This window comes from Dendrobates tinctorius, unplaced genomic scaffold (genome assembly GCF_039654945.1).
Source record: "Dendrobates tinctorius isolate UK_male_01 unplaced genomic scaffold, ASM3965494v1 ptg000130l, whole genome shotgun sequence".
NCBI lineage: Eukaryota > Metazoa > Chordata > Amphibia > Anura > Dendrobatidae > Dendrobates > Dendrobates tinctorius.
In genome coordinates this window covers 426,991-449,081 of record NW_027361798.1, presented here as the reverse complement: position 1 = coordinate 449,081, position 22,091 = coordinate 426,991, and the positions used below count along the sequence as shown (strand labels likewise).

The 22,091-nt window shown below is 44.0% G+C and overlaps 1 protein-coding gene across 2 annotated transcripts in view; it reads left to right on the top strand.

Moving 5' to 3' along the window:
- LOC141047907 (cytochrome P450 2C7-like) overlaps positions 1-22,091 on the top strand; it is a 217,590-nt gene that overhangs the window by 101,266 nt on the left and 94,233 nt on the right. For both annotated transcript variants that reach the window (XM_073543226.1, XM_073543227.1), the window contains one exon: positions 15,162-15,303. In XM_073543226.1, coding sequence (XP_073399327.1) covers positions 15,162-15,303 — 142 coding nt within the window. The remainder of the gene's footprint in view (positions 1-15,161; positions 15,304-22,091) is intronic.

Sequence of the window (22,091 nt, the reverse complement as noted above, 5' to 3'; positions counted from 1 at the left end):
GTGTATATGGGGAGGCTGTGTGGGGTTCATGCAGTGTATATAGAGAGGCTGTGTGAGGCACATGCAGTGTATATAGGGAGGCTGTGTGGGGCTCATGCTGTATATGAGGAGGCTGTGCGGGGCTCATGCAGTGTATATGGGGAGGCTGTGCAGGGCTCATACGATATATAGGTGGAGGTCAGCATACTTAATTCTGCTCAATATTAAGTGATATAATAATTATTGATAATAATATTATTATTTAAAATATTGATATTAATATTGAGTAGAATTAATTTCAGCCTATTGGATCGGCTCTCCACAACAGTCACGGTCTCTCATGTGGCCTCTCGGGAAAATTAATTGCTCACCGCTGCTCTAGTCCTATGTTTGGTTTGCTCCGCCATCTGTGCTTTTGTGCTTGAATGCATGTCTGCTATGTTCCATGTCATCAATTCTTAAGGAAATAATTTATGGACTTCCATGCGCTGCTTGACAAAATACAGAATCCCACTTACGGTGAAAGATTAATCATTTATTCCCTGTCCCATTTCATCTGTCCTGCTGCTTCTGAGATTGCTGCCTGTGCCAAATCCTCACTGCCTACATGCCTTCCTGCTGCTGCATCATCGCCAAGGGTCCGTGTTCCTACCCGGACCAGAGGCTTAGAGAATCCACCTCACAAGGTGAGCTTAACAGAATCCCAAGTCGATGGGTACCAAAGCTGCAGCAGCCACATAACTCTTGCCGTGGGATACGGATGATGTACCAGGACTGAAGGTGCAACTTGCTGAAAAGCCAACATCAACATGTCCAAGCTGTGCAAAACCTCTCAGCTTGCATGGATGCTGTACCTCAAACTCCTACAGTTTCACCAACCGCTCCTCCATACCTGCCAAAGGCCAATACTCACCTACAACACTCAGCTTGGGAAACATCTCCACATTTGCCCATTCCTGGCAAATTCAAAGGCAATCCAAAGGCCTAACGGGGTTTTGTGGACCAATGCACCCTACATTGAGTTGTATTCTTCAGAAGTTTTTTTCTGACCAGTCCAAAGTAGTACATTTTTTTCTTTTATTGTCCAGGGATGTCTTGGTGTGGGCTGCGCCATTGTGGTAATGGGATGACCCTGTGATGCATACTCTACCATCCATCCTGATTGTATTCCAATGAGTGTTTGATGAACCAGGTCTTGTTCACTCAGCTGCTGAACCCATTCTATGACTAAAAGAAGGGAGTAAGTCAGTGGGACATTATGCCATCCAGTTCAGTACCCTGTCTGCTGACTTGCCAGGAACAATGTCCCATGTTGTGAGTTAATTTTTCCCTTCACCATTGAGGTCTGATGAACTCCCTCCTCTAGTGAAGGAAGGTAGTGAGACTGATTACCAAACACCTGGGCAGCTAGATGATGACTGGGTGGCTGGAATTGAGGACTGCATATAAGGCTGCCGACGCCCTTCTTCCTGGCTGGTGATTTTCCTGCTGGATTCTTGGAGACCAGAATGATTCCTGCATCTCAAAGCTAAGTTTTTCTGCGCTGCTTTGTACTCTTCAGTTTTGTTCTTGTTTTGCCTTGTTTTTTGGGAGTTCTGCCATCCCCGGCCGGGGGTGAGCTGAATTCCATTTTTGTCTCTGATCTGTTGATATTTTGCTCTGTCTTCAGAATATACCTGAGTGCTGATATAGTCTTTTTGAAGCCTAGCGACTTCAGGGCCTGTTTTTCCTATCAGTCGGTTGGCTCATTTTGATAGGGTTTTTGTGGATGGCAGACAGCAGCTTTCCTATCCTGTCCTGTGTAGTTAGCTTGGGCCCCATCATTTGCTCAACCTATCTTTCTATCTGTGTTAGTGTTTTCATCTTGCTTCACCGTCATTATATGTTGGGGGCTGCCTATTGCTTTGGGGTCTGCTCTGGGGCAGTTTAGTTTTTCCCCTTTCTGTCTTTAGGCTATATAGTTCTCCAGCTGTGATCGAGGGGTCTAGGGCACCGTAGGAACCCCCTACGGCTACTGCTAGTTGTTGTGGATAGGTTCAGGGGTCTGCAATCCGATAGCTGCCAACCTCTCTGGTTTTTCTGGACTTAGCTGGTATTTTGTTTTTTCCTCCTTCGGTGACTCATCATAACAGTCCCAGCTGTCTTCTACTCTGGCCAGTCCAGTTGTGTCAAAGATAGACTTGCAGGTTAAAATTTTCCTTCTTTGCATGATGATTTTGCATGATGATTTCATTTCCCTTGCTACTTGTGTGGACTTGCATTTAAGGAACTAACCTGGGGAAAAAACTCTGGATTCTCATGTCTCACCTCCAAGAGCATCTTCAAAATCACCTCGCAGACCAACTGCACTGGAACTTAAATAAGTAGGTCAGAAGACGTTATCACTGGTCAAAAAAATCCTGTCAAGTCTCACAAGGACTCTATTCTCGTGAACAGGCTCTCTTCTACACAAATTGCTCCAAACTTAAACCCAATAGGGAAACTCCAACCAGCGGGCGAGGAAAGAGGTAACCTGGCAGTAACTCTACCTTCAAATAAAGATAAATTACTTGTGTTTATATCTATTTCATTTGGACCCTCTGTGTTCACAGGACAAGCATTCATTGATTCTGGAGTAGAAGAGTAGTTTTTGGACTTCTCTTTAGCCAAAAGGCTGAAAACTACTTTTGTTTCCTTGAGAATGCCTCTAAGGCCGGGGTCACACGTGCGAGAAACTCGCATGACTCTCGCGTCTCAATAGCCGGCACTGCCGCCGGCACTCAGACCAGAGCGCTCAGCTGCATAGAAATACATGCAACCACACAATCCGGTCCCGAGTGCAGGCAGCAGTGCCAGGTATTGAGACGCGAGACTCATGCGAGTTTCTCGCAAGTGTGATCCCGACGTAAAGCTAATCTCTACAAATGGCTCTGCGATTCCTAGTAGTTGTAACCATTTGCACTACACGATGAGGACATTTATTTTTTAATTTTGCCATTTTCTGCTGCACTAGTGCTTTTGAGACTTCCATGGCTACACCTTCATGCTCTGGTTTGTGATTGGTCAACTGACCAGATTACCCACTGGAGTCAATCTTGTTTTCATAATTGCCTCAAACCTGTACCCCAGCACCTCCTCTGAAACTCTGTTCTGCATATGCTGTATCCAATGTGCCTGCTTCCTGTTAAAATTATTGTCCTCATCAGATGTATGACTGTGCCATTCCCATTCTTTCAGGAACAAAACCACACAGAGGGAGGATTTATCCTCTGTCTGTCCCAGAGAGAGAGGCAATGTCTGCCTACTGTAACCCTTGTTGGCATATGCTACAGAAATGGACTTATTGTTTACATAAAGGAGGACTTTACACTAGCCTGACAGCAGATGGCGATAGTGTGAAGTTAAATGTTTACTGTATTTTGGGGAGGGAAGCTCTCTTGTTATTTTTAGTTTTACTTTCGCTTTTGAATGTATTACACCAGCAGCACGGACTGTGTGCTTCTAAATTCTTATCTCATGTTTATCCATAAGAAATAAATGCTGTTTACGCAAGATAACTTGCTCAGTGAAGTTCTCCTGTGTACCGGTGGATTCTCAAAAGATACACTCTGCTACAGGTTATGGGCCCAGAACAGGACACAGAATCCCAGGCACCCAGGATAGACACACCCAGGAGATAGTCCCAGAACACAGAATCCCAGAAGATAATTACAAGCAATAACCTCAGACACAGAGAAGCAGATAAGCTCTGTTAACAGAAGGAGATAAAACCCAGTGAACGGAGGCTGAAAAGAAAAAATCCAGATACAGAGGGACAAAGGAATTTATGACCCAGGAACTGGATGACCGCACACTGGAGATAATTACAGAGAATCACCACACACAGGATATATAGGAACTCCAAAGAAGAAAGAAGAATATCTTCATAAAACAAGTAAGATTATATAAAAATGATTTGCAGCACTGAGCTGAAACTCACAGTAGCTAAGCTGAACAGTGAAAATTATCAGTTATGGAAATTCAAAGTAGAGATGTTGTTATCTAAAGATGATTTATGGGAAGTAATTACTACAGATAGACCTGATGAAGATAATCAGACATGAGGATACAGCGAAAGGAATGTGGGAGACATTGAAAAAGCTATATGAAAGACTCAGTTTAAATCACAAATTATTTCCATTAAGAAAGCTTTACAGTATGAGATTGAGTGCAAATGATGAAATGCAGAAGCACATATTATCAATGATGGAAGTAATCACAGCTAAGGTCTATTGGTGAAGACATTAAGTCATGTAGCAGCAATATTATTGTGCAGTTTACCAGATTCATATACAGCCTTGATAAATGCCCTAGAGACATGACCAGAAAAATACATCACATTAGATTTTGTGAAAACCAGACTAATAGATGAATATCAGAGAAGAAAAGAACAGACAAATGATTCTTCTACTGAAAAGGACAATGGAAACGCTCTTAAAGTTACAGAATTTTAAAAAAGTATAATAAAGAGAGAAGAGAATGTTTCAGATGTAAGAAAAAAGGTCATTTAAAGAAAGACTGTACCATATGGAAAGCAGAACAACAAAAATTACAACATAGAGAGCATACACAGAAAGTGAAAAACACAATTTCCGATTCATGTGAGAATAAATGCAATGGCACATTTAAAGTAACAGACAAGAAATCATCACTTGGTTGGTTTATTGATTCAGGAGCAACGAGTCATATGACAAGTGACAAGAATTTCTTCACTGATCTTGATTTAGATAAGAAAGAAGCCAGTTATCTTGCAGATGGAAGCAAAATAACCGCAGATGGTATCGGACAAGGTATGCTAAACTGTTCAAATAAGTTTGGACAAGATTCAAAGATACTTGTACAGAATGTGCTGTATGTTCCAAAATTGAAAGGCGGATTGTTATCTGTGAAGCGTTTAACAGCCAATGGAGTCACTGTAAAATTCAAAGACAATGAGTGTGCAATTCTAGCAGGAAACAAGGTGATAACCAATGTCAAGGCAGATGAACAATTATATCATCTTGACACACCAAAGGAACTGTATTCATGTGTGGCATAGACGTCTAGGACACAGACACCCTGACAGTAAAAGGGAACTACAAAGAAATGAATTGACAAAAGATCTAAAGATATCAGATTGCTCAATTACCGTAAGATGTGAATGTTGTATAAAATCTAAAGCCAGAAGAATATCTATTCAAAAAGAAAGTGTTAGGAATGGCGGAACGCTCTAAATAAAATAATAATAAAGTGCGTTCGCCGCTCGGGGTCCACCGTGCAGTAGGTGGTATAACTGCTGCTAAGTGGTGGCAGACAAGCAATATGGCGGTATGATGTACACGGGTTAAACTTCACCCGGAGTGCGCAGAGCGGCCTCTGTTCACACACAGAGGTGCTGCAACAAAAAACATACAAAACGCTGAACCTGTTAGTGACACAGGCTTCAGGTAGATGCACACACGGTATCTGGTCACAGGAGCAGGACCCAAGACAGAGGAGCTGCATCCCTCTAGACCTACCTTGTGTGCGGCGTCGCTTCTGCGGACGCCAAGGAGGGCTGCAACTGCAGCGCGGCGTAGGACACTGCCATTCGACGACAAAGCAGAAAGCAAGCGCGATGTCAGACGCTAGCGTAGCAGTGAGGTGAGCACAGTGGCTTAAGGCTTGCCACTGACTGGCGCTGACTGCAAAACGAATTCCCTATCCACATGCGTATTATCAGAGGGAAGGGGTTTCAAATGAGTCAGTCACCAGAATCATGCATCCGTCACCATTCACACATAGCAAGTATAGTCTATACTAGCGCATGGCGGAGCTGCCATGCGCGCTTTTTATAGCCGTGCGGGACCTTCCAGATCTCCGAGATGGATCAATGAGATCTGGAACAGGACCTGGGCACATGACTCCCGATCTCCAATGGGAGATCGTTTCGTGAGCATGCCCAGTAGGAGCACAGAGGGACTTAGTCTCTGGAACGGTCAGCTGCAAAGCAATCTCCTCTGCAGTAGAAAGACAGCAGGAGACCGCAGAATGTGAGGCTCTGGATTCCTGCAGAGCAGACGCAGAAACCTGATGCCTAACAGAAAGTGAGATGAAAAGCAAAAGACCACTTGATTTGGTGCATACTGACGTATGTGGACCCATGAAAGTGACTACATCAGGAGGAAATAGATACATGGTGACTTTCATAGATGACTACTCAAGATACACAGTCACATACTTAATTAAGAACAAAAGTGAAGTTTTTGATAAACTTGTAGAATATGTAACAAGGTCGAGTAACAAATTTCAAAGGAAGCCAATTGTCATCAGAAGTGATAATGGAGGTGAATTTACAGGTCACAAAATAGAAAACTACTTAAGATAGAATGGTATAGAACACCAGAAAACTGTTCCATACACACCTGAACAAAATGGAGTAGCAGAAAGGAAAAACAGAACTCTGGCAGAAATGATGAGATGTATGCTGACAGATTCCAAACTACCAGAGAAATATTGGGGTGAGGCAGCACTGACAGCTACATATCTACAGAATAGACTTTTTTCCAGAAAACTGAAGAAAACTCCACATGAACTGTGGCAAGGCATGAAACCAAGTGTCAATCATTTAAAAGTTTTTGGATTAAAGTTTTTGTATTCATTCTAACAGAAAAACGTTCCAAACTTCAAAACAGATCCATGGAGGGAATATTTGTTGGATATAGTGAAAATTGCAAGGGATACAGAATCCTAGATCCCAAAACAGACAGAGTCACGGTGAGTAACAGTGTGACATACATTGAGGAGCTAAATGAAGACACTATAATTTCAATTGAAACAAAAAATGAGAAAAACAGCAGTGACATAACTGAAGAGGTATCTGATGAGAAAGTAGTTGAAATTGATGAAGAACAGAATACTGAAAATGAAGAAACAAAACTACAAACAGACACAGAGCCAAGACGTTCAATGAGAGAAAACAAAGGTAAACCACCAAAACGTCTCTCATACAAGACAAGCACAAGTAAAATTTTCCTACCTCTTGGGAAGACAAATCTAAACTCATTCAAGAAGAAGCTAATAAATGGATAGAAGAAACAGAAATAGAAATGAAATCCATGCATGACTCAAATACATGGACACTGACAGATTTACCAGAAGGAAGAAAAGCCATAGGATGTAAATGGATTTTTAAAGTAAAATACCAAACAGATGGCACACCTGAAAGATACCTAGCAAGACTCGTAGCTAAAGGGTATTCTCAAAAATATGGAGAAGACTATGATGAGACATTTGCCCCAGTTGTCAAACATACTACAATAAGAACTTTACTCACAGTTGCAGCAATGAAACAGATGGAACTGATACATCTGGATGTAAAGACAGCATTTTTGAATGGAGATTTGACAGAAGACAATTACATGGAACAACCTCCAGGATTCAAAGACGAAAGAATCCCAAACAAAGTTTGCAAACTACAGAAAAGCATATATGGTTTAAAGCAAGCAGCTAAAGAGTGGAATGACAAAATCACAGAAGTGCTTACAAATGAAAATTTTCAAAGAAGCAAAGCTGATCCATGCTTGTACACAAAAAGGCTGATGAATAGATGGATTTATGTACTCATATATGTAGATGACATTTTGATTTGTTCTAAACAAGAAAGGGATAAAGAAAACATTCTAAAAATCCTGAAGCGACATTTCAAAATCAAAGACTTGGGAAATGTGAAACAGTACCTAGGAATACAGAAAGAAAGAGAAGAAGATGGAAGTTTCCTACTGAATCAAAATCACATGATTCAAGACAACAGAAAAAATTGGATTGAAGGATGCAAAAACAGTAAAGTCTAGAATGGAAACTATCTTAAAGAGATGAATAGTGAAAAAATATGCTACCAAATAATGAAGAGTACAGAACAGCAATAGGAAAGCTACTGTATCTAGTGACTGTTACAAGGCCAGACATCGCAGCAGCAGTAGGAATCCTGAGTAGAAAGGTGTCAAAACCAAATAAAGCTGACTGGCATGCTGTAAAGAGAGTAATGCATTATTTGAAAAGAACCAGCAACATTAAGCTCAAACTACCCCAAGTGATAATTGCATTTTAACAGGATACATTGATGCAGATTGGGCTGGAGATCCAACTGACAGAAGATCTACCAGTGGACATATTTTTTTCCTCTCAGGTGGACCAATAAGTTTTACAAATAAGAAACAGTCAATTGTGACACTGTCTTCAACAGAAGCAGAGTATGTTGCCGCAGCACATGCAAGTCAAGAAGTTCTGTGTTTAAGACAATTGTTGACAGACTTAGGACAACCACAGTTGGAACCGACAAAATTGAAAGAGGACAATCAAGGATGTCTTGTTCTTGCTCAGATGGAAAGAGTCAATCCAAGAACCAAGCATATTTGATGTGAACTCATTTTCTGGTCTGCCTCTGGTTTCTGTGAGGGAGCTGGTTGTGCTGACAGAGGAGTTGTGAGTTCTCTTTCCGGGCTCCCTCTGGTGGTGGCAGGAGGTAATGAAGCTGATCTAATTAACAGAGACCTGCCACCTGATAATGAGGATGAGGATTGGACATCTGGAGTCTCAGACTGGATTTAAGACAGCCGACTCCCTATTCCCATGCTGGTGATTTTTTCCTGCCTCCTGAGGTCTTAATTTCCAGCTCAGTTCCTGCCTTCTCAAGCTAAGTGTTCTCTGCTAATGTTCACATTTGTTTTGGTTTGGTCTATTCAGTTTTTTGTGTGGTCAGCCAGCCCCGGCTGGGGCTGTGCTGAATTACCATTCTTATGTCACTGTATGTGCCAGTTTACCTTTTGTCCCTTATTAGATTGGCCTCTTTTTGTTCTGTTCTCAAAATATGCCAGAGTGCTGATATAGTGGGAGAAGTCTAGTGACTTCAGAGTTTTTTTTGCTATCAGAAGTGTTGGACATTTTTGCAGGGTTTTTTGGCGTGATTGCAGACAGTATCTTTCCTTTCCTGTCCTTTTTAGTTAGTATGGGCCCCATCGTTTGCTCAGCCTATTTTCCTACCTGTTTGTGCTTTCATCTTGTCTCACCGTCAATACATGTGTGGGGGCTGTCTATTCCTTTGGGGTCTGCTCTGGGCAGTTTAGATTTCCCCTTTTCTTGCTTTAGGCATATTTAGTCTTCCGGCTGTGACGAGGCATCTAGAATCATCGTAGGTACACTCCACAGCTACTGTTAGTTGTGTGGTTAGGATCAGGGGTCTGCAATCCGCGTAGTTACCAACCTCTCTGGTTTTCTGTGACAGCTTGGTCTTGTTTTCCTCGGTGACCCAATCACAACACATATTGATGTGAAGTATCAATTCTTGAGAGATCATCAGGAACAAGGAGTCTTGAAGTTAGAGTATTGTCCTACTGAAGAAATGGCAGCAGACATCTTCACAAAGGCATTGAATGCTGATAAACACCAGAGACTAATAAAAAAGTTGGGTTTTGACTGAATAAGTACTTACTGTTGAGAAAGGGTGTTGGCATATGCAACAAAAATGAACTTATTGTTTATATAAAGGAAGACTTTACACTAGCCTGACAGCAGATGGCAATAGTGTGAAGTTAAATGTTTGCTGTATTGTGGGGAAGGAAGCTCTCGTGTTATTGTTAGTTTTACTTTCGCTTTTGAATGTATTACAACAGCAGCAGGGGCTGTGTGCTTCTAAATTCTTATCTCATGTTTACCCATAAGAAGTAAATGCTGTTTACTCAAGATAACTTGCTCAGTGAAGTTCTCCTGTGTAGAGGTGGATTCTCAAAAGATACACTCTGCTACAACCCCTTCATGACCGGAGCTTTTTTCAGTTTTGTGTTTTAGTTTTTCACACCCCTTCTTCCCAGAGCCATAACTTTATTATTTTTCTGTCAATATGGCCATGTGAGGGCTTGTTTTTTGGGGGGACGAGTTGTACTTTTGAATGACAGCATTGGTTTTACTATGTCGTGTACTAGAAATGGGGGAAAAAAAAGTGCGGTGAAATTGCAAAAAAAAGTGCAATACCACATTTATTTTTTGTTTGGCTTTTTATACTAGGTTCACTGACCTGCCATTATGATTCTCCAGATTATTACAAGTTCATAGACACCAACTTCTTTTTTATCTAAGTGGCGAAAAAAAATTCCAAACTTTGTTTAAAAAAATTTGCGCCATTTTCTGAGACCTGTAGCGTCTCCATTTTTTGTGATCTCTGGTTGGGTGAGAGTTTATTTTTTGCGTGCCGAGCTGACAATTTTAATGATACCATTTTGGTGCAGATCTAATCTTTTGATCACCTGTTATTGCATTTTAATGCAATGTCACGGCGACCAAAAAAAGTAACTCTGGCGTTTTGACTTTTTTCTCGCTACGCCGTTTAGCGACCAGGTTAATTCTTTTTTTATTGATAGATGGGGCGATTATGAATGGGGCCATACCAATTATGTGTTTGATTTTTTTTAATTGTTTTATTTTGAATGGGACGAAAGGGGGGTGATTTGAACTTTTATTTTTTTTTAATTTTTTAAAAATATTTTTTTTTTCACTTTTGGCATACTTCAATAGTCTCCATGGGAGACTAGAAGCTGCCACAACCCGATCGCCTCTGCTACATACAGGGGATGATCAGATCGCCTCTATATTGCAGACTTACTTGATATGAGCGCCGACCAATGGGTGGCACTCACAGCAGGCCGGCACTGACAACCATAGAGGTCTCCAGGAGACCTTTCATTGTCATGCCAACGAACCGGTGACCCGCGATCACGTGACAGGGGTCACCAGTGGGCGGGTTTCTGGCCTGACGACCGGAAGCGTGAGTTAAATGCCGCTGTCAGCATTCGACAGCGGCATTTAATGGGTTAATAGCCGCGGGTGGATCGCGATTCCACCTGTGGCTATTCTAGGCACAAGTCAGCTGTTCAAAACAGCTGACATGTCCCAGAAAAGATGTGGGCTCACCTCCGGAGCCCAAATCAAAGGAAGGGAGTCCGACGTCGGCGTACTATTAAGCCTGACGTCAGAAAGGGGTTAAAGATAACCTAGAGAAGGGATTAATTTGAAATTCTTCCCAGCCATAGCAAGTTTCTTCTTCATTAAAAAGAAATATGGATGTCTGACATTGTTCACACAGTTGGATACCCAAAAAAAAGGCGCCTCCCGAAGAAGCGGTAGCGAAACGCGCGTCGGGGCAGAGGAACGCCCGGGGGATTCCACACACCATTAGGTATGTTCACTTTAGGACACTGTGTTTAAGGCTGGTGCTCGATTGGGGAGGATGGTACGCTGTTATATTAATACTTATTGTGGCTTGTCGGCAGCCTTATACATGTAGTTATAGGGTCAGCGTCTAGTCCTCCTTTTAGTGCACTAAGTGGCGGTCAAGATGGTTTAATTGGTAGCTTACTTAGTATTGCACTGAATTCATAGTAATTACAGCCGCTGTAGCCTCATGCTGTTACAAATCTGTATGATTGCCGGCATTTGCACAACAGTTATTTAGGAGCATATGTTAATAACATTAATATTGTATTATGGTAGTTTTGTGGATAAACCTATGGCTTCTGTTAGTTCCTCATTTTAGATGTACTTTTCCCTTTTCAGTAATGTATTAATATATATTTTTATATGTTGTTTAATAAATAAAAAAACAATTTTAATACCATATTTTGGAGTCAAAAATAATTTTTTTGGGGTATCCAACTGTGTGAATAATGTCTATATAGTTATGGTATATCAGACTGGTTAAATATAAATATATGGGCAAATTTGTGAATAAAATGTCTGACATTGTGTATAGACTATGGGGTCTGAATCAAATCACTCTAAGGACCATTATCCATTGCGCCACACCTTATAGTTATTTGACAGTATTAAAGGTGCTACCGTCATCACTAACTTTGGACATGGTGGTGTAGGTAGAAAAGAAGCAGGTAGTCAACAATATTTTTATGTTTGTTGTTTTTTTTTTTTGGGGGGGTGACAGAGTCACTGGCATGGTATTTGAAGCATGAGTCACTGGCATGGTTTGCACATACTGTGGTCAGTGATGTAAAACCAGTGTTTTTTCCTCCAACACACTAAGTACTGAGAGGGTTAATAGGAACATGTTTTGCCTGATTTCATAGAGCGGGTGGGCGGAGGTCCGCACCTGCAGAATTCTGCCAGGACCTGTGTGAGGTCAAGGTCATGTGACCATCACATGGGTGGTAAATACCTGGCCATTTGAGTCAGTGGTGGGTTGTGGCTTGGGAGAGCAGAAACTCTCACATACTTCTGGAGGAGCTAAAGGACTGTGCTGGATAACTCCAGGTGAACCTTGCAGGGAATGAACTCATATGAACTGTGTTTTGTTTGTTTTACCGTTATGCCAGCAAGACTGTTTATTTTGCTGAACCCTGCCAAGGATTTATGCTATCGACAATAAACCAGCGGGTGATTCTATACCAAAACGGTTCCTGTGTCTACCTGATGAAGCAGCCAAGTGTGTCATCCCCTCATAGAGGGTACTCTGGAAACAGACTCTGCATACAGGCAGCGTAATAGTCTGCTGACCACTCTCTCTGTATACAGGTTGTGTAATACTCGGCATTTTTTGGGATGCAAAGAATGAGGAGAGAATCAAAGATGGGACGTGGCTGTGTTGCTGGTAGTTATGTAGCTGCTGCAGGGAGAGGACGTGGTCGATCTGTGCCCGATACACTCCCAAATGAAACACCTTCCTCTGGTGCACGCAGGCAACAAGTCAATGTGTGTAATTTAGTAGGCCTAGGTACTGCTGGACGAATGGAGAGGACCGAACAAGCAGAGGAGGATTTATATTTGATGGCTGAGAGCGCCTTCAGTTTCTTCACTTGGCTTTCCACCCGGTCCCCTGCTGGAAGCGCAGAATTTGCACCTGCGGCCCATGGGCATTTGTCTTACACATCATCCTCTTGCAAATCAGGCAGCAGTCTGAGCCCCCAGTCATGCACTTCTGCTTTTTGATGACTCTGCCGGCTGTGGTTCCGTGGGCCATCCACCTGGTCCTGCCCCACAATTGGAAGAGATTGAGTGCACTGATTCTTACTGATTCTTATTCTGTTTGAGGATGAGTATGTGAGAGGGGTAGTGCAAGTGGTCAGAGGACCACCGCAGCACATCTCTGATGATAATGGAACACAGGTGCCAACTGCTGTTGCTTTCTGCAGTGTACAGACCGGCAAGGAGGGCCGAGGTGAGGACTTGGTGGAACATCCTGCGGAGGATTACTATTATTAATGTTTAGAGCAGCATTAATTCCATGGCGTTGTACGTGAGAAGGAGTTAATGTAAAACACAAATAGAAATTGCAATGAACAAACTATTAGACGAGGAGAGAGATGGATTAGTCAGGCAGAAGAGTTAACGTCAGACTGGAGAGGCGTGATGGCACGATGGGGGATGATGAGGTACTAGACCCTACATGGAGTCAAGGCCATCTGAATGATGTGAGCAGTTTGGAGGAAGAGGTGGTGGTCACGCTGGTAGTCATGATGCCCCAGCTGCACAAAAGAGGGAACAGGGTGCAGAACCACAGCTTCCAGCCCTAAGCCAGTACATCAGCTGCTACTGTCCACCGTGCTGACAAACTAAGCACACCAAAGCCAGCTCAAAGGATCTCCCTGGCATGGCATTTCAACATACAGTTTGCTGTCAACAAGACAAGGTGGTTTGCACACTTTGCCATCAGAGACTGAAACGAGGCATAAATGTTCTTAACCTAAGCATCACCAGCTTGATGAGGCATCTGAATGCAAAGCACGAGCTGCAATGGAGTACACACCTGAAAAACCAAGATCTTAGGCTCCTCCTGTTCCCTCTTCTGCTGCTGTCTCAGCCTCTTCCTCCCATTCCCAAGCAACAGTGCCACCTGGCTTTTCCTCAAAGAGAGAATGTGGAAGCACCACCAACAGTCACCGAATATCTCCACAACATCCCATGGAAGTGTAAGGAGATAGACCTGACTTCGGGTACCTGAATGCCGGGTCCAGAACTAGAAGGGCTGCATCCTCTGTTCCCGGGGTGAAGCCTGAGTGGGGCGGACCTCCCTCTGCTGCATGAGAGAAGCCTGAGAGAGACAGAGTTTATTGCTGACAGGAGAGGGTGGGAAGAGCCAGAAAACGGTACGCAGCGGCCGGCAGATAAAAGAAGAAAGCGCACCAAAAGAGTCAGTCTGGCGCCGGCGCAGAGGGCAGCACGCAGAGCGGTGAGCAGCATTCTATGCTTCCCCCATCAGAGTGTCCCAGTGTGGCAAAGGGCCATATAGAAGGAACCGTCGCTTGCAGAGTAGGGCCATGCCAGCAGAGCAGAGCTGTGTCGGCAGTGAGACCCGTGTCAGCGGAGCAGAGCCGTGCCAGCAGTGAGAGCCATGCACCCAGAGAGGAGCCGAGCCAGGTGTCGCAACAGACCAAGAGAGGGGTACTCCGGCCGGGAGTACCAATGCCATGCAGACCAGCGTCGCCCGCCGCCAACAGCGGGGACCAGGGAGAGCGGGACACGCGGTGTGTGTGTCCAGTGACAGCCAAAGAGTACCAGGTGCCGTACACAACCTGACCGTGAGTACTGCACACGCGCTGCCTAAGAGAAACACAGGTGTCATCAAAACGACGCATGCGGAGGCATCCGCATACATCCGCATGGCCTGCGTACCCATTGTTAAAGATAGGTATGCAGGCCGCATGCAGACGTAGGCGGAGCTGAATGGAGAAAGTGCGGCAGTGGGTGGAGCTTCACAGAGGAACTACGCAGCCGTCCGCAGCTCTGACATCCGCAAATGTGAAGCCGGCCTTAGACATCTACATGTGTCTTGGAATTGAGACTAATCCTGTTTGGTGTGCTCCAGCATCTGTGCTTTTTGTATGTGCTTACATTCATTCCTGCTGCATTCATTCAATGCTCCGTGTGCCAAGTTCTCGCTGCCCATGTGCCTTCCTGCTTGTTGCATCAATGCCTGGGGTCCATGTGCTGAGCTGGGCAAGAGGCTTAGAGAATCCACCTCTCCAGTTGAGCCTAACAGTAGGAAGTATCATCTTTACATCATACACTGTTCCATCAAACTGTCTGTATTATACTCCAGAGCTGTCCTCACTATTCTGGAGGTTATCAGCCACCTTGTGTAAAATCTACCCAATCTGTTGCTAACATCAAATAGAATATGTGACTGATGTTCTGCTCATTCTTAGGTGGAAAATGAGGTGGATCCAGATTTCTGCTACATGAGTCTCATCGTGATGATTAAATCACTTTTAGGAACAGGATCTGTGTCTATGGCTTCTACCATAAAGTTCAGCATGGTACTAGTAGCCCATTATCCAGAAGTCCAAGGTATGAATAACAGTCCGCTTTTTAGAGTATGTATTAAATAAAGAAATGTAAACTAATAGGCAAAGGCGAAAGCAATCAGAACTTTGACTTTGCAGATCAATAATACAGAGTGAGGAGATTCATCAAAATGAAAGGGAATTTTCAGTTTCAGATAAACCCTGTCCCCATATTCCTGCGCCCACTTTCCTGGACTGGTTTCCCCTACAGCTCCATTTGCTGCGACATTATAAAGGTTCCCGTGTCCAAACCTGATTTGAGTCGTAGGCCCTAGATTCTCTAAGGAATACCGCTGTACCAAGTGGCGGCCGACCGCATTCTGCTTTTCCCAAGCGTTCTGTGCCTTTCCGTACTGTGTGGCCCTCTGGCCTGTTCTGCCTTCTCCTGAATCTCTCTCCAGCACTTTCTTCACGTTATAACTATGATACACTTCTGTACACTGCTCCCACTGACAAACTCACTGCTCTCCCTCCCAACTGTGAAAGCCCCCACTGGACTGCCCAAACACCTAATCATACCAAATGCTGTTCCTGCATTTCCCTATGCCAGATTCATCGAGATTACACATTTACATTAATTATAGCATTTATATCAGTTAAGCAGTTTATAAGCAGTTTCCTTTAAAACAAGAGAGAAACACGTGACCACTCAGGTCACCCTCTTACATTAAATTGTGTACTATACTCCAGAGCTGCACTCACTGTTCTGCTGGTGCAGTCACTGTGTACATACATTACTGATCCTGAGTTACATCCTGTATTATACCCCAGAGCTGCACTCACTATTCTACTGGTGCAGTCACTGTGTACATACATTATATTACTGATCCTGAGTTACCTCCTGTATTATACTTCAGAGTTGTGCTCACTATTCTGCTGGTGCAGTCACTGTGTACATACATTACATTACTGATCCTGAGTTACATCCTGTATTATACCCCAGAGCTGCACTCACTATTCTGCTGGTGCAGTCACTGTGTACATACATTACATTACTGATCCTGAGTTACCTCCTGTATTATACCCCAGAGCTGCGCTCACTATTCTGCTGGTGCAGTCACTGTGCACATACATTACATTACTGATCCTGAGTTACCTCCTGTATAATACCCCAGAGTTGCGCTCACTATTCTGCTGGTGCAGTCACTGTGTACATACATTACATTACTGATCCTGAGTTACCTCCTGTATTATACTTCAGAGTTGCGCTCACTATTCTGCTGGTGCAGTCACTGTGTACAGACATTACATTACTGATCCTGAGTTACATCCTGTATTATACTCCAGAGCTGCACTCCTATTCTGCTGGTGTAGTCACTCTGTACATACATTACATTACTGATTCTGAGTTACATCCTCTATTATACTACAGAGCTGCACTCATTATTCTGCTGGTGCAGTCACTGTGTACATACATTACATCACTGATCCTGAGTTACCTCCTGTATTATACTCCAGAGCTGAACTCACTGTTCTGCTGGTGCAGTCACTGTGTACATACATTACTGATCCTGAGTTACATCCTGTATTATACTCCAGAGCTGCACTCACTATTCAGCTGGTGCAGTCACTGTGTGCATACATTACACTACTGATCCTGAGTTACATCCTGTATTGTGCTCAAGAGCTGCGCTCACTATTCTGCTGGTGCAGTCACTGTGTACATACATTACATTACTGATCCTGAGTTACATCCTGTATTATACCCCAGAGCTGCACTCACTATTCTGCTGGTGCAGTCACTGTGTACATACATTACATTACTGATCCTAAGTTACATCCTGTATTATACTTCAGAGTTGCGCTCACTATTCTGCTGGTGCAGTCACTGTGTACAGACATTACATTACTGATCCTGTATTATACTCCAGAGCTGCACTCACTATTCTGCTGGTGTAGTCACTGTGTACAGACATTACATTACTGATCCTGAGTTACATACTGTATTATACACCAGAGCTGCACTCACTATTCTACTGGTGCAGTCACTGTGTACATACATTATATTACTGATCCTGAGTTACCTCCTGTATTATACTTCAGAGTTGCGCTCACTATTCTGCTGGTGCAGTCACTGTGTACATACATTACATTACTGATCCTGAGTTACATCCTGTATTATACCCCAGAGCTGCACTCACTATTCTGCTGGTGCAGTCACTGTGTACATACATTACATTACTGATCCTGAGTTACCTCCTGTATTATACCCCAGAGCTGCGCTCACTATTCTGCTGGTGCAGTCACTGTGCACATACATTACATTACTGATCCTGAGTTACCTCCTGTATTATACCCCAGAGTTGCGCTCACTATTCTGCTGGTGCAGTCACTGTGTACAGACATTACATTACTGATCCTGAGTTACATCCTGTATTATACTCCAGAGCTGCACTCCTATTCTGCTGGTGTAGTCACTCTGTACATACATTACATTACTGATTCTGAGTTACATCCTCTATTATACTACAGAGCTGCACTCATTATTCTGCTGGTGCAGTCACTGTGTGCATACATTACACTACTGATACTGAGTTACATCCTGTATTATGCTCCAGAGCTGCGCTCACTATTCTGCTGGTGCACTCACTGTGTACAGACATTACATTACTGATCCTGAGTTACATCCTGTATTATACTCCAGAGCTGAACTCAATATTCTGCTGGTGTGGTCTGCAGTCACTGTGTACATACATTACATTACTGATCCTGAGTTACATCAAGTGTTATACCCCAGAGCTGCACTCACTATTCTGCTGGTGCAGTCACTGTGTACATACATTACATTACTGATCCTGAGTTACATCCTGTATTATACCCCAGAGCTGCACTCACTATACTGCTGGTGCAGTCACCATGTACATACATTACATTACTATTCCTGAGTTACATCCTGTATTATACCCCAGAGCTGCACTCACTATTCTGCTGGTGCAGTCACTGTGCACATACATTACATTACTGATCCTGAGTTACATCCTGTATTATCCTCCAGAGCTGCACTCACTATTCTGCTGGTGTAGTCACTGTGTACATAAATTACATTACTGATCCTGAGTTACATCCTGTATTATATTCCAGAGCTGAACTCACTATTCTGATGATGCAGTCACTGTGTACATACATTACATTACTGATCCTGAGTTACATCCTGTGTTATACTCCAGAGCTGCACTCACTGTTCTGCTGGTGCAGTCACTGTGTACATACATTACATTACTGATCCTGAGTTACATCCTGTATTATACTCCAGAGCTGCACTCACTATTCTGCTGGTGCAGTCACTGTGTACATACATTACATTACTGATCCTGAGTTACATCCTGTATTATATTTCAGAGCTGAACTCACTATTCTGATGGTGCAGTCACTGTGCACATAGATTACATTACTGATCCTGAGTTACACCCTGTATTATACCCCAGAGCTGCACTCACTATTCTGCTGGTGCAGTCACTGTGTACATACATTACATTACTGATCCTGAGTTACATCCTGTATTATACCCCAGAGCTGCACTCACTATTCTGCTGGTGCAGTCACTGTATACATACATTACACTACTGATCCTGAGTTACATCCTGTATTATACTCCAGAGCTGCACTCACTATTCTGCTGGTGCAGTCACTGTGTACATACATTACATTACTGATCCTGAGTTACATCCTGTATTATACTCCAGAGCTGCACTCACTATTCTGCTGGTGCAGTCACTGTGTACATACATTACATTACTGATCCTGAGTTACATCCTGTATTATACCCCAGAGCTGCACTCACTATTCTGCTGGTGCAGTCACTGTGTACATACATTACATTACTGATCCTGAGTTACATCCTGTATTATACCCCAGAGCTGCACTCACTATTCTACTGGTGCAGTCACTGTGTACATACATTACATTACTGATCCTGAGTTACATCCTGTATTATACCCCAGAGCTGCACTCACTATTCTGCTGGTGCAGTCACTGTGTACATACATTACATTACTGATCCTGAGTTACATCCTGTATTATACCCCAGAGCTGCACTCACTATTCTACTGGTGCAGTCACTGTGTACATACATTACATTACTGATCCTGAGTTACATCCTGTATTATACTCCAGCGCTGCACTCACTATTCTGCTGGTGCAGTCACTGTGTACATACATTACATTACTGATCCTGAGTTACATCCTGTATTATATTTCAGAGCTGAACTCACTGTTCTGCTGGTGTAGTCACTGTGTACATACATTACATTACTGATCCTGAGTTACATCCTGTATTATATTTCAGAGCTGAACTCACTATTCTGCTGGTGCAGCCACTGTGTACATACATTACATTACTGATCCTGAGTTACATCCTGTATTATATTTCAGAGCTGCACTCACTATTCTGTTGGTGCAGTCACTGTGTACATACATTACATTACTGATCCTGAGTTACATCCTGTATTATATTCCAGAGCTGAACTCACTATTCTGATGGTGCAGTCACTGTGCACATAGATTACATTACTTATCTGTACTGATCCTGAGTGGTGATGAGCAAACCCGTGGATGTTCGGGTTCAGGCGAAAATCTAAAAAAAAAAAAAAAGTTTGGTTTGCATACCAAAACAGTACCCGAACCCAAACACGGACCTCATTCAGATGAATTGAGGGCACAAACAGCCGTTGTTTGCCATGCTGTCATCTGCATGATAGCGTGGCAAATACTGACTCTGATCAGTGGTAAGATCATAAGCACAGGTCAGCGAACTGACCACAGCATAAGCCAGAAGCTGTGACCAGCGGTAAATAGCTTACTTCCGGTCACAGGCGTCAGATGATGAGAGAGTACTACTCCCATCAGCCTACGCCTGCTGTAACTGAAAACGGAGAGAGCAGGTGCTGCTGGTGTGAGCATTCCACAGCCGGCGCCTGTGCTATAATGAAATAAATAAATAAAAATGATGTGGGGAGTCTTCAATTTTTGATTACCAGCACAGACTAAACTGACAGCTGCAGGCTGCAACACTCAGCTATTAGCTTTATCATGGCTGGTTATCAAGAATAGACATGTCCCTATGCCTTTTTTTAATTATTTAAATAATTTTAAAAAACGGCCCCCATTTTTTCCATTTTTGATAAGCAGTCAAGCTAAAGCAGACAGTTGGGGGCTGGTATTCTCAGGCTGGAAAGTGGCTATGGATACTGGCCTCTTTGGCCTAAAAATAGCAGCCCGCAGCCACTCCAGAAAAAGCGCATCTATTAGATGCATCAATTCTGCTGCTTTGCCAGGCTTTTCCCACTTTTCCTGGTTTGGTGAAAAGTGGGGTGATGGTTGTGAGGTTGATGTCAGCTGTTCTATGGCCGCAGTGACGGCCTTAAATGAGGAAGGGGGGGCCTCAAACTGTCCCTGGAACTGGGACCCTAACTATCCCTGTCCCAGGTGTACTCTTGAAGGGAGAGAGGCCAGAGTCTCCAACCTTACTATGCTCTTGCTAAACCCTGGTCTGTCCCCTTCCCCACCCCATGAGGCCTGGGACAGATACCGTATATAACGTAAACAAGACACAAAGATAAAATAGAAATAACAGAAAGCAACAAATATACAAACCCTCAAAAGTAAAGAAATATATAGGGAAGGTGTGACGGACTCAGCTCCTGCTGAGCCCTTTTTTTGAGTGGACCCTCTGGGTCGTGGCACCCACCCACCGAGGGCGAGCTGACCTTGTGAGAATCCACCCCCTATACAGGGAGTGTCAGGGGCAAGACCAAGGGGGTGAGCCACCACGACTGCTGGGACCAGACGGCCGGCTCAGGGGACACTAGACGAGTGTCTGACGACAAGCAGGAAGCAAGACGAGACTAGACGTAGGTGCAAGATATCTTCATTAGAATAACACAAGATCACATACAGAGAAAACAAGCAAAACGTGCAAGGTGCGCGCGTGGGCACGCCAAGGTCCATAAACGAGACAGGGTGCGTGTGTAGCCACGCCAAAGCATAGAATAAGACAGTGCGTGTAGAGACACGCCAAGGTACAAGGTATAAGACAGAGTGCGTGTAGAGACACGCCAAGGTACAAGACAGAGTGCGTGTAGAGACACGCCAAGGTACAAGACAGAGTGCGTGTAGAGACACGCCAAGGTACAAGACAGAGTGCGTGTAGAGACACGCCAAGGTACAAGACAGAGTGCGTGTAGAGACACGCCAAGGTACAAGACAGAGTGCGTGTAGAGACACGCCAAGGCACAAGACAGAGTGCGTGTAGAGACATGCCAAGGCACAAGACAGAGTGCGTGTAGAGACACGCCAAGGCACAAGACAGAGTGCGTGTAGAGACACGCCAGGGCACAAGACAGAGTGCGTGTAGAGACACGCCAGGGCACAAGACAGGGTGCGTGTAGAGACACGCCAAGGCACAAGACAGAGTGCGTGTAGAGACATGCCAAGGCACAAGACAGAGTGCGTGTAGAGACACGCCAAGGCACAAGACAGGGTGCGTGTAGAGACACGCCAGGGTTCAGAGCAGGGCTGCGTGCTAGGAGCTACGCAGGGACGCACACCTCACTGGCCAATGCACACGGCTGTAACGCCAGCACGAGGCACGACTAAGGCACAGGAGGGGGCAAAGGAACCTTCGTGCTAGGAGCCACGCCAGGTTCAGGGCAGGGTGCGTGCTAGGAGCCACGCCAGGGTTCAAGGAAGGGCTGCGTGCTAGGAGCCACGCAGGGGGCACGCCACACTGGCCAGTACACACGGCTGTACACAAACACGTGGCACTTACCACGGCACAGGAGACGGCCAAGGGGA